Here is a 12,732-nt window from a genome sequence, read left to right as displayed (position 1 = left end):
TCCTTACAACTCCAGCACACACATCGAAAGCACCTATAGTTAGTGGGGATTGATAACTATTCTGTGCAAATGAAAGAATATGTCTGATGTGTGTTTCCTTCTTTATGTGGAAAGCAGCAGACCCCAGACACCATTTCAATCAAGGTTGAAGAGGATCTTGGTAGAGGCATGCCCGCTGTAGGTTAGTAATACACATTGCATCACATTGCAAGCAAGCAAACGACCTGGATCAACTGAGAATGTACTCGATTCTACCTGCGCTAAAGAGCCTGGTCCTCTTTTGAAAGCGCATCAGGACCAGAGCCCAGAGTTTATAGTAGAATGATTTACATCTTCTTCATGGCAGACAGGTGTCAGGAATGCTGAGATCAGCTCTGATTCCCAATATAACTACAATATTGGTAAAACAGGTGATAGGAAACTATAGATGACCTGGGTTGTGTCTTTATGACCTCCCCACATCCTTAAAAGGGGGAGATGTAGCGGTGCCTTCTCAGCTGGAGCCTTTGACCCTTGACCCCCCCCCAAGGGGAACAAGGAAAAGGTATAATCAACAAATAGAAGTTTGAAATAAAGAATGTCCAAATATAATTCTTACAATACACAAGTGTGTACAAAGTACATGCAGTATCCCTTTGTGCAAATAATAAGTTAATACAATTACTTTCTCTTTCTTTGTTTTCCTCTCTGCAGAAGACTGCAATGACATCATCAGAGACAGCAGCACGCAGCGCGGCGCCACCTCAGAGAGTCTGCATGTGGACGCCCCTGGCTCCTCCCACATGTCCAGTCACAACGGGGAGCTGAGGATCCTGAGTGTCTACGGAAAAGGGGAGGGCCCGCTGGAGGTGGACGGCCATGACACCGCATCTGAACTGGAGGCCTCGAGCTCGCTGTCTGCGGACCGCAGCGTGGCCAAGAGCCTGAACTGCAGCGAGCGGCTCGTCCACCATGAGGAGCTGACTGGGCATCGGGGCGGCCGCAAGGGCCGGCCCCGTGTCTTGTTAGACAAAAGTTTTCCCGACATTACCAAGACGACCATCTACATGAGTAGCCACACCGACGAGAAGCCGTACGGGTGCGACCAATGCATGATGCGCTTTCTAAATAAAGGCAACCTGAAGATCCACATGAGGACTCACTCCGGGGAGAAGCCCTCAGGGGAGAAGCCCTACAGCTGTGACCAATGCATGAAGCGCTTTGGACATAGCTCCACCCTGAAGACCCACATGAGGACTCACACCGGGGAGAAGCCCTACAGTTGTGACCAATGCACGAAGCGCTTCGGATATAGCGCCACCCTGAAGCTCCACATGAGGACTCACTCCGGGGAGAAGCCCTACAAGTGTGACAAATGCATGAAGCGCTTCAGCCAGAGCTGCAGCCTGACGTCCCACATGAGGACTCACTCCGGGGTGAAGCCCTACAAGTGTGACAAATGCATGAAGCGCTTCAGCCAGAGCTGCAGCCTGACGTCCCACATGGCGACTCACTCCGGGGAGAAGCCCTACAGCTGTGACCAATGCATGAAGTGCTTCAGTCGAAGGGACCACCTGAGGAGCCACATGAGGACTCACTCCGGTGAGAAGCCCTACGGGGAGAGGCCCTACAGCTGTGACCAATGCATGAAGCGCTTCAGCCAGAGCTGCAGCCTGAAGAACCACATGAGGTCTCACTCCGGGGAGAAGCCCTCAGGGGAGAAGCCCTACATCTGTGACCAATGCATGAAGCGCTTCAGCCAGAGCTCCACCCTGAAGAACCACATGAGGACTCACTCCGGGGAGAAGCCCTACAGCTGTGACCAATGCATGAAGCGCTTCAGAGGGAGCTTTAACCTAAAGCTCCACATGAGGACTCACTCCGGGGAGAAGCCCTACAGCTGTGACCAATGCATGAAGCGCTTCAGCCGGAGCTGCAGCCTGAAGCTCCACATGAGGACTCACTCCGGGGTGAAGCCCTACAAGTGTGACAAATGCATAAAGAGCTATAGACATAGCGCCACCCTGAAGAACCACATGACGACTCACTCTGGGGAGATGCCCTACAGCTGTGACCAATGCATGAAGCGCTTCAGTCAAAGTTGCAGCCTGAAGATCCACATGAAGACTCACTCCGGGGAGAAGCCCTACAGGTGTGACCAATGCATGAAGTGCTTCAGTCGAAAGGACCACCTGAGGAGCCACATGTGGACTCACTCCGAGGAGAAGCCCTACAGCTGTGACCAATGCATGAAGCGCTTCAGCCAGAGCTGCAGCCTGAAGATCCACATGATGACTCACTCCGGGGAGAAGCCTTACAGCTGTGACCAATGCATGAAGAGCTATGCACAGAAAATCAGCCTTGAGATCCACATGAGGACTCACTCCGGGGAGAAGCCGTACGGGTGCGACCAATGCGTGAAGAGCTTCAAAGATAAAGGCAGCCTGAAGATCCACATGAAGACTCACTCCGGGGAGAAGCCCTACAGCTGTGACCAATGCATGAAGAGCTTCAGTCGAAGCACCCACCTGAAGAGCCACATGTGGACTCACTCCGGGTAGAAGCCCTTCGTGTGTCTGGAGTGCAAGGCCAGCTTCAGCAACCCGAGCATTTTGCGTGTGCACATTCTCAATCACACGGGCAGTGGGGTGCATTGACACTGGGCAACGAGACGCTTTGATTGACACCTCTATCCTGTATTCGTTGAAATGACTGCTGTAGGGTTTTTTTCCATCATGGTTAAAGAGGCTTTCCAACTTTTGATACGCTTTCTGTTTTTATCGTTGTAAATAATTGATATCTGTGAAGAATCACTTATTTGTTGGACAATATTTGATTTAATTTTAGAGCATTATGGCGCGTTTCCACCGAGTGGAGCGGTACGGTTAGGTGCGGTACGGTTCGGTTCTGCCGACTGATTCAGTTTTATTTTTCTAATGTTTTGTGTGTAGTCTGAGACTGTAGGCTACTGCTGCCTGTCTTTTCCAGGTCACTTGAAGAGATGTTTAATCTCAATGACGTATTCTTCTGGTAAAAAAAACAAAAACTAAGTATGGAGTAATGGGAAAGTTCATGTTGTGTGATGAGGACATGGTTCTGTGTTTGGTGTGAGGTTAAATAGCTTAACAGGCCCTCGTGAGTTTGTATGTCATTAAACGAATGGCCTCAGACATGAGTTCATATAGCTGTAGGAGTGTTCAGGATATTCTGAAAAGAAAAGTGTTTCAGTAACCAATACACTGTATGATGATTTCGGTAAGAATTGTAGTTCATGCAAACCTGTTATGAAAATGAAGGTTACAGTGTATTGCTGCTTAGAAAGGGAGATATGGTGTGATCTGTATATACAGTTGTGTATGTTAGACTCTAGAGGGGGCTCTAGGCTTTCTCTGGAGGAGCTTGCAGTAAAGTCACGTCAACTTTAGCTCCGTGCAGTCTCGTCTTTTTATTCCTTACCATTACAAAGAACCCAACACGACACAGACGTGATGTGTTTGCGGGCTACTCTAAACGAAACTAAACGGCTAAGGCCCCGTCCTCACGGGCGAAACCGATCCGTTTTCCTTTGATGCGGTTCAGGAATATCTCCGTAAAGACGGACTCATTGCGAAACCGCATCGAGCTGTAGAAAAGCTGTAGTACACATTCCAGGCCCATAAGGGGAGCTGCTTCTGCTATAGAACTCCAGCAAAAAAAAAAGAAGAAGAAGAGGCGCGCATGCGCATAAAGCCTGCGCGCTGTTTACAAACATTCAGTCCGAAGGTAGCGCTTCGCGGTGGATTTAAATAGAGTTGGTTTACGGGGTCTGTCCGTAATCCTTTTTTTGTTTATTTTGGTAGCGGAGCAACATTACATATTCTCCTAGCAACCCACCAAAGGGACATTATCTGCTGCAGAATCATCACAAGCATGTGGTCCGCCATCATTGTTGTTGTCGTTCTGAGACGCCGCGGGCTTAAGAGCTCATAGGCTGGAGGGTCGAGGGGAGGCGGTTTCAGAAAAGTGAGTTTTCTGTGTCTGCAGTACACATTTTAAACCCTCCGTGGCAATGTTGCATACACATGCATTTAAATCGTTTCCAGGGCTCTCAAGTTTTGAACTGAGTTCAGAGTGAGATTTGGTTGGCGGGGCGGGGGCGGGGGGGTATATATTAACAGTGACTGCATACGAATGTGTCCACAGACATGGTGACTAATGTATGATAGTAAGCATTATTGGCCCTTAACACTAATATTCAGAAACAACACTGCCTCAAAAGGCTATTGGCTTAAGCAACACCAGTAGAGGCATATACTTTCCCCTGAACTTTTAAACGTTGCAAACACATAATTATATATTTATGTGGCATTCAGTCCAATGCTTAAAATATATCTGTGGCATTCAGTAGGCCAATGCTGTGGTAAAGTATGACCAAGTGTTTCTTTCTGTTCAATAGATACAACTTTATCAATCCCCTGTAGGAGAAATTTGTTAATAATAGTAAAAAAATAAATACAAAACATGACGGTAACTAAGTAAGTCAAACCGTCCAATCTGAAGACTCTACTTAACCACTTCCCCATCTCCCTTCCACCAATGCAAAGCGAACAGAACTGCGTAGGGGAGGGCGTAGCCTAACTAGTTTCCGTTTCCTTTACTACACTTCTCCTTTTGTGAAATTGATGTATAAAAACAATTACTTTACTAGCGCGGTGCCACCTCAGAGAGTCTGTCAGTCTCTTCACCGCGTCCGAAGTGGAGGCCCTGAGCTCGCTGTCTGCGGACCGCAGCGTGGCCACGGGCCTGGAGTGTGGAGAGCGGTTGGTCCGCCGTGAGGAGCTGAGTGTGCAGGTTGGAAATCATCTTCTCATTCACCATCCAAAAGAGAGGCCTTCTCTGTTACACCTCCAACACACACCAATAGAAAGCACACACCTTTATGACTCAGTGTGTCATTAGTGGGGATTGATAACTATTCTGTGCAAATGAAAGAATGTCTGATGTGTGTTTCCTTCTTTATGTGGAAAGCAGCAGACCCCAGACACCATTTCAATCAAGGTTGAAGAGGATCTTGGTGGAGGCATGCCCGCTGTAGGTTAGTAATACACATTACATCTATGCAAGGAAACGACCTGGATCAACTAAGAATGTACTAGATTCTACCTGCGCTAAAAAGCCTGGTCCTCTTTGGAAAAGCATCATAACCAGAGCCCTGATAAAACACGAGTCAAACTTTGGAGTTGCAAAAGATGGAAACAGTCAAGAGGCCAGAAGGGTTTAGAGACGGATGCCACATGAGCTGGTTTATGGAGGAGGAGACATCCCTCTCCAAAACTCTGAATCTGTGTCTGCAGTGCACATTTTAAACCCTCTATGTCAATGTTGCATACACATGCATTTAAATAGTTTCTTTCACGTGTACAAATACACACTTCTCCTTTTGTGTAAATGATGTATCAAAACAATTACTTTGTCTTTTTTCCCCCTCTCTGCAGAAGACTGCGATGACTTTGGAGACAGCAGCACACAGTGCGGCGCCACCTCAGAGAGTCTGCATGTGGACGCCCCTGGCTCCTCCCACATGTCCAGTCACAACGGGGAGCTGAGGATCCTGAGCGTCTACGGAAAAGGGGAGGGCCCACTGGCGCTGGACGGCCATGACACCCTCTTCACCACGTCTGAAGTGGAGGCCCTGAGCTCGCTGTCTGCGGACCGCAGCGTGGCCACGGGCCTGGAGCGTGGAGAGCGGTTGGTCCGCCGTGAGGAGCGGAGTGTGCAGGTTGGAAATCATCTTCTCATTCACCATCCAAAAGAGAGGCCTTCTCTGTTACACCTCCAGCACACACCAATAGAAAGCACACACCTTTATGACTCAGTGTGTCATTAGTGGGGATTGATAACTATTCTGTGCAAATGAAAGAATATGTCTGATGTGTTTCCTTCTTTATGTGGAAAGCAGCAGACCCCAGACACCATTTCAATCAAGGTTGAAGAGGATCTTGGTGGAGGCATGCCCGCTGTAGGTTAGTAATACACATTACATCTATGCAAGGAAACAACCTGGATCAACTGAGAATGTACTAGATTCTACCTGCGCTAAAAAGCCTGGTCCTCTTTGGAAAAGCATCATGACCAGAGCCTGATAAAACATGAGTCCAACTTAGGAGTTGCAAAAGATGGAAACAGTCAAGAGGCCAGAAGGGTTTCAAGACGGATGTCACATGAGCTGGTTTATGAAGGAGGAGACATCCCTCTCCAAAACTCTGAATCTGTGTCTGCAGTGCACATTTTAAACCCTCTGTGTAAATGTTGCATACACATGCATTTAAATAGTTTCTTTCACGTGTACAAATACACACTTCTCCTTTTGTACAAATGATGTATCAAAACAATTACTTTGTCTTTTTACCCCCTCTCTGCAGAACACTGCGATGCGTTTAGATACAGCAGCACACAGCGCGGCGCCACCTCAGAGAGTCTGCATGTGGACGCCCCTGGCTCCTCCCACATGTTCAGTCACAACGGGGAGCTGAGGATCCTGAGTGTCTTCGGAAAAGGGGAGGGCCCGCTGGCCACGGGCCTGGAGCGTGGAGAGTGGTTGGTCCGCCATGAGGAGCTGAGTGTTCAGGTTGGAAATCATCTTCTCATTCACCATCCAAAATAGAGGCCTTCTCTGTTACACCTCCACCACACACCAATAGAAAGCACACACCTTTATGATTGAATGTATCGTTAATGGGGATTGATAACTAATGAAAGAATATGTCTGATGTGTGTTTCCTTCTTTATATCGAAAGCAGCAGACCCCAGACACCATTTCAATCAAGGTTGAAGAGGATCTTGGTGGAGGCATGCCCGCTGTAGGTTAGTAATACACATTGCATCACATTGCAAGCAAGCAAACGACCTGGATCAACTGAGAATGTACTCGATTCTACCTGCGCTAAAGAGCCTGATCCTCTTTTGAAAGCGCATCAGGACCAGAGCCCTGCTAAAACACAAGGACTACATACAGTTTATAGTAGAATGATTTACATCTTCTTCATGGCAGACAGGTGTCAGTAATGCTGAGATCAGCTCTGATTCCCAATATAACTACAGTATTGGTAAAACAGTTGATAGGAAACTACAGATGACCTGGGTTGTGTCTTTATGACCTCCCCACATCCTTAAAAGGGGGAGATGTAGCGGTGCCTTCTCAGCTGGAGCCTTTGACCCTTGACCCCCCCCAAGGGGAACAAGGAAAAGGTATAATCAACAAATATAAGTTTGAAATAAAGAGTGTCCAAATATAATTCTTCCAATACACAAGTGTGTACAAAGTACATACAGTATCCCTTTGTGCAAATAATAAGTTAATACAATTACTTTCTGTTTCTTTGTTTTCCTCTCTGCAGGAGACTGCAGTGAGCGGCTTGTCCACCATAAGGAGCTGACCGGGCATCGGGGCGGCCGCAAGGGCCGGCTCCGTGTCTTGTTATGCAAAGGTTTTCCAGACAATACCAAGACAACCGTCCACATGAGTAGCTACACCGTCGAGAAGCCCTACGGGTGCGACCAATGCATGAAGCGCTTTCAAAATAAAGGCAACCTGAGGAGGCACATGAGGACTCACTCCGGGGAGAAGCCCTACAGCTGTGAGCAATGCATGAAGCGCTTCAGACATAGATGCAGGCTGAAGGCCCACATGAGGACTCACTCCGGGGAGAAGCCCTCAGGGGAGAAGCCCTACAGCTGTGACCAATGCATGAAGCGCTTCGGACATAGCTCCAGCCTGAAGATCCACATGAGGACTCACTCCGGGGAGATGCCCTACAGCTGTGACCAATGCACGAAGCGCTTCATTCGGAGCTGCAGCCTGACGTCCCACATGAGGACTCACTCCAGGGTGAAGTCCTACAAGTGTGACAAATGCATAAAGAGCTACAGACAGAGCTCCACCCTGAAGATCCACATGACGACTCACTCCGGGGAGACGCCCTACAGCTGTGACCAATGCGAGAAGCGCTTCGGTCATAGCGCCAGCCTGAAGATCCACATGAAGACTCACTCCGCGGAGAAGCCCTACAGCTGTGACCAGTGCACGAAGCGCTTCAACCGGCGCTGCAACCTTAGGATCCACATGAGCACTCACACCGGGGAGAAGCCCTACAGCTGTGACCAGTGCATGAGGCGCTTCAGCCGGACCTGCAGCCTGAAGGTCCACATGAGGACTCACTCCGGGGAGAAGTCCTACAAGTGTGACCAATGCACGAAGAGCTTCGGATATAGAGCCAACCTGAAGACCCACATGAGGACTCACTCCGGGGTGAAGCCCTACAGCTGTGACCAATGCGCGAAGAGCTTCGGATATAGCGCCAACCTGAAGACCCACATGAGGACTCACTCCGAGGAGAAGCCCTAGGTGCGACCAATGCATGAAGTGCTACAAACAGAAAAGCTGCCTTGAGAGCCACATGAGGACTCACTCCGGGGAGAAGCCCTTTGCGTGTCTGGAGTGCAACGCCATCTTCAGCTGTGCACATTCTGGGTGGGCGGCAACCGGACGCTTTGATTGATGGACGACATTGTGGCCATGAAATAATTATTTAATATTTCACCCATAAAACTTTACCACCAATTTTACTTAAGGGTTAGGGTTAGCTCTATGATGAAAGATTGATAAAGCCTAAGATTGATCATGGAATGGTCTGGTATGTGCCATGGGTTGGCTTGTTTCCCCTTAACACGGTTGATTTAGAAAGGGGAGAGTGTAAGAGTGCTTTAAGTTACCAGAAGCAGCACCAATGGATAAATGTTTTTGTTATGCCTGCCATGCAGACAATAAAATGTGTTGACCTAAACTAATCAAGTTCTTTCAAAACTAATCTGATGCTAATATATTAGGTAAGTAAATGAGACAAGAAAATCCATTCATTTTCCTCATCATTATTAACATTGATAACATTAAACATGAGCAATTCCAGAATTAACATCTTCCAGTATTTACAATATCCTCAAATCAAATAAGTGACTACGAGTGACGATTTGTATACCTCTTGTGCCTTTATAAAAACTCACTATGTGCTGTAGTGAGTTGAATGCCTGACAACAGTTTTTTGCTCCCTTCTTACTGAGCAAACAGAATTTGGACAACCAATTTCAAGTTTCTTGATACAAAAAAAGTTCAAAAGTTAGTCATGAAAATAAGTAACGAAATAACAAGGCAGAGGACTCATGGTTTGCCTTAAACACTACATGTTTAATACTGACTACACATTAAACAGGAATTACTAATCCAGCATTGTGAGGTTTACTTCCCCGGCCTTTCTCCCTTCTCAAACAGGCAGTTAACGTTAGCATCAAGCTACGACATTTCAATGCTCTTATAAAAAAAAGGTAGAGATTTAAAGTGGCCATGTGCTCAAGAATTTCCGACCAATTGCATTTTGCGTACAAACACGTTCTGAAAAGACGATATTTAGAAAAAAGCGGTGTAGAAAGGTTCACAATTGTTGGTTTCTTAACGACATTGCTGACAACTTGATCTGAAGAGGGCAAGAGGTCAAACTGAAGGGACAGAGCCCTCCGACCTAAAGGCAGGACGTGTGGAAACTAAAGGAATGTTAAGGGACATAAAACAACGTCTTCTAAGAGTAACCAAACATTTCCATCAAACCTTGTCTACAGCGCCATCTCTGGCCATCGCTGGCCATCGCTGGCTATGGTTTCGTCCCCCTCCAGGTGATGCCCCCCCCCACCCCTCTTCCTACCCGGTGGGGGGGGGGGCAGGGAGAGCGAGCACCCGGCCACCCGTTTAGTTTGGTCCTCCTGAGGTTTGGTGACACTGTGCTTGGCTACTCTTTAACACACTTATCAACCGCGCAAAAGCGCCATTATAAAAAGAAGTGGAAATTAAACAAAAATAAAAAGAAGGAAACCAAAGCCTTGGACGCTGTGTCGTCTCTGCAGTGCCCGTGCTCCGGTCGTCCCTGAGGGACCCCACCCCGCCCCCGCCCCCACCCCCGCCCCCACCCCCCAAGCCCCGCCCCCCCCTCAGCCGGGCCGCTTGTAGCAGGCCTCCTGGTAGGACGAGGCGTTCAGCACGGCGAACATGTCCCTCCTCACGAACGACAGGAAGTTCTTCAGGGGACACAGTGGCCGGGGCCCGTGGCGCTTGTGGCCGCGGCAGAACGCCGTGTGGAAGGTCACGTCCTCGCCGTCGTACAGCAGCCGGACGAACGCCTCGCCGCCGGGCGTGGCCTTGCCCTTGCCCTTCGCCGCCGGCTTGCCCCCCGCCGCCGCCGCCGCCGCGGGGGGGCTCCTCCACAGCTCGAACACCACCCTGGCGGCGAAGCGGGGGAAGCGGGCCTCCTCCAGGCCCAGTGCGCTCAGCAGCGGCGCCACCGTCACGTCGTGCGCCGCCGACAGCGCCAGCGCCACCTCCGCCGCCGCCGCCGCCGCCGCGCCGCCCGGCCTGACCCGCGCCGCCCGCTCCATGCGGGCCGCCGTGCGGTTCAGGTAGGGGTGCATGGCCAGGACGGCGTACTTGCGGTACAGCCCCGCCCGCCGCTTGTCCGCCTCGTCGTCCAGCTGCTGTCGCCGGATGACGGCGAACTGCTCCACGGTCAGGCAGGAGGCCGCCGTCCCGCCGCCGCCGCCGCCGCCGCCGCCACCGCCAGCGGCCGTCTGCAGGCAGGGGAAGGCCAGGCCGTGGCACAGGTGGCACAGCAGCGAGTCCACGGGGTTGGCGGCGCGCAGCTGGCGCGCGGGCAGGCCCAGGGCGCGCGCCATCTCGCCGTAGGTGCGCTCCAGCTCGGCGTCGGCCACGCGCAGCCGGTACTGCCGCCGCTGCTCCTCCTCCAGGTGGCGGTTGCGGGCGGGGCAGTCGCAGGCGGCGCCGCAGAACAGCGTGCTCCACTGGTGGCGCACCGTCACCTTGGGCCAGTCGAAGTCGGGCAGGAAGCCGTAGAGGAAGGCCAGGCCGCTCTGCAGCGTGCGGCTCTTGCCGGTGGTCTCCACCCAGAGTTGCCGCGGCGACCAGCCCCCGGGGGGCAGGAGGCGGTGGCGCCTGTAGGCCTGCTGGAGGAGCTGGCCGTTGCGCAGGTGCTGCACCACGCCTGTGGTGGTGGGGGGGGGGGGGGGAGGGGGGAGGAGGGAGGGGGAGAGAGAGAGAGAGAGAGAGAGAGAGAGAGAGAGAGAGAGAGAGAGGAGAGACAGACAGAGAGAGAGAGAGAGACAGAGAGAGAGAGAGAGAGAGAGAGAGAGAGAGAGACACAGACAGACAGACAGACAGACAGACAAAGGGAGAGAGAGAGACAGACAGAGAGAGAGAGAGAGACAGACAGACAGACAGACAGACAGACAGAGAGACAGAGAGAGAGAGAGAGAAGAAAGAAAGAAAGAAAGAAAGAGATGAAAGGCCTCTCTGACTCATTACCCGATATTCATTGCCTTGTGACTTATTAACCATGCAGCCTACACCCACTACACAAACAACGAGACCAACACAACTGGCGCGTGCCACCACACCCATAGAGCTCGGCTTGGCAGAAACCAGAGAACGTTTTTTTTTTACACAACCAGCAAGTTCTGTGAAGAAGATAATCCCAGGTTTCGTCGGTATACAAAAATAATATATTAGTTAATGAATAAATAATAGCCACAGAATATGCCACCGTTACATGTATATAGTATGTTTATATCTTCATTATAGTTTTTTTATTATATTTTATTTCAAATTGGTACATTTTATTTGTATATATATACTCTTGTTTCACACTCTCTTTCCCCAGCAGTACTGCCGGTCACTTGTGAATTTCTCCTAAGGGGGATTAATAAAGGACTATCTATCTATCTATCTGTTAAACAAATAAAAGTCACACAGACTAGCTGACGGTGTGACAGTGGACCGTGTGATTCTTATCGCCCCGGGGGGGTGCCCCCTCCCTGTCCCTGGGGTGGTGCCCCCTCCCTGCCCCCCCCCCCCTGCCCCCGGGGGGCCTCATGGCGGTGGAGCTGAGGACCCACCTGTCTGCGTGAGCTCCCCCATCTCACAGGCGCTGTGGTTGGGCAGGCGGGGCACGGAGCCCAGGGTGGACTCCCAGTGGCCGCGGTCTCCGTTGCCCATGTGGCTGATGAAGGCGCTCAGCTGGGGGTGGGAGGGCTTCCTGGGGGGAGAAACAGTGAACGGGTTTACTTCCGTTTGGGCCGAATTGTAAAATGTAGGATGAGAGTCAAAAGCGTTAAGACAAGAGACGCTGTTATCCAGCATCAGATCATTCAATTTCCCTAAAGACACACTTTACTTTGAACACAGGAGTGTATAGAAAATATACACAGCTTTCCCTTTCCCGGGTATATATATATACACATCTAGTCTGTGAGACAAACAAGTGCCCCCCAACTTTTTAGTATTACGTTCGGTATTACGTGCATTTCCACAATGTGCCACCGGGTGTCGCTCTAAGACCGCACGGCACTAGCAGACGCAGCACACGGTGTGTGTGTGTGTGTGTGTGGGTGGGAGCGAAAAATCTAAATCTCCCACGTCCACACAGTGGACGTGGGAGATTCATGCAGTGGCATGAGAGGAGCAGTCAGACCCAATAGATCAGAGATGATTGAAGATTACCCGGTAATATGTTTTCTGTGTAGGGGGCTGTGACACAGTGGTCTCAGATTAAAGACTTAAGGGGCCAAACGGGGGAAACAACACACACACACACACGCACACGCACACGCACACGCGCGCGCAGCGTTTCCATGGGGATCAGAGATTGTCTGGATATACAA

The 12,732-nt window shown here is 50.4% G+C and overlaps 3 protein-coding genes across 3 annotated transcripts in view; 1 reads left to right on the top strand and 2 right to left on the bottom strand.

The window, feature by feature from the left end:
- LOC311341747 (uncharacterized protein) overlaps positions 1–12,732 on the top strand; it is a gene marked incomplete at its 5' end in the record, with an annotated part of 386,212 nt that overhangs the window by 103,646 nt on the left and 269,834 nt on the right. Inside the window, 8 exon segments of the mRNA XM_084466545.1 lie at positions 118–183; positions 717–895; positions 4,695–4,809; positions 4,987–5,053; positions 5,454–5,737; positions 5,915–5,981; positions 6,381–6,586; positions 6,759–6,822. Coding sequence (XP_084322671.1) covers positions 118–183; positions 717–895; positions 4,695–4,809; positions 4,987–5,053; positions 5,454–5,737; positions 5,915–5,981; positions 6,381–6,586; positions 6,759–6,822 — 1,048 coding nt within the window.
- Positions 1–12,732, bottom strand: part of LOC311341753 (uncharacterized protein) — a 361,346-nt gene that overhangs the window by 111,574 nt on the left and 237,040 nt on the right. The gene's annotated exons all lie outside the window — the stretch shown is intronic.
- Positions 9,059–12,119, bottom strand: pxylp1 (2-phosphoxylose phosphatase 1). Its single transcript, XM_084466576.1, has 2 exons — positions 11,968–12,119; positions 9,059–11,057 (listed from the first exon to the last, which is right to left on the bottom strand). The coding sequence occupies exons 1-2, from the start codon at positions 12,065–12,067 to the stop codon at positions 9,994–9,996; spliced, it is 1,164 nt and encodes a 387-aa protein (XP_084322702.1). The 5' UTR covers positions 12,068–12,119; the 3' UTR covers positions 9,059–9,993.

This window comes from Micromesistius poutassou (assembly GCF_964030765.1).
Source record: "Micromesistius poutassou genome assembly, chromosome: 4".
Taxonomy (NCBI): Eukaryota; Metazoa; Chordata; class Actinopteri; order Gadiformes; family Gadidae; genus Micromesistius; species Micromesistius poutassou.
This window is presented reverse-complemented; position numbering and strand designations above follow the sequence as displayed.

Bases quoted from the DNA above. Each gene is read 5' to 3' on its own strand.
- pxylp1 (XM_084466576.1), bottom strand. From the start codon at position 12,067: ATGGGCAACGGAGACCGCGGCCACTGGGAGTCCACCCTGGGCTCCGTG. The intron at 11,058-11,967 runs GTGGGTCCTCAG...CCACCACCACAG, and splicing joins GGGGGAGCTCACGCAGACAG to GCGTGGTGCAGCACCTGCGC.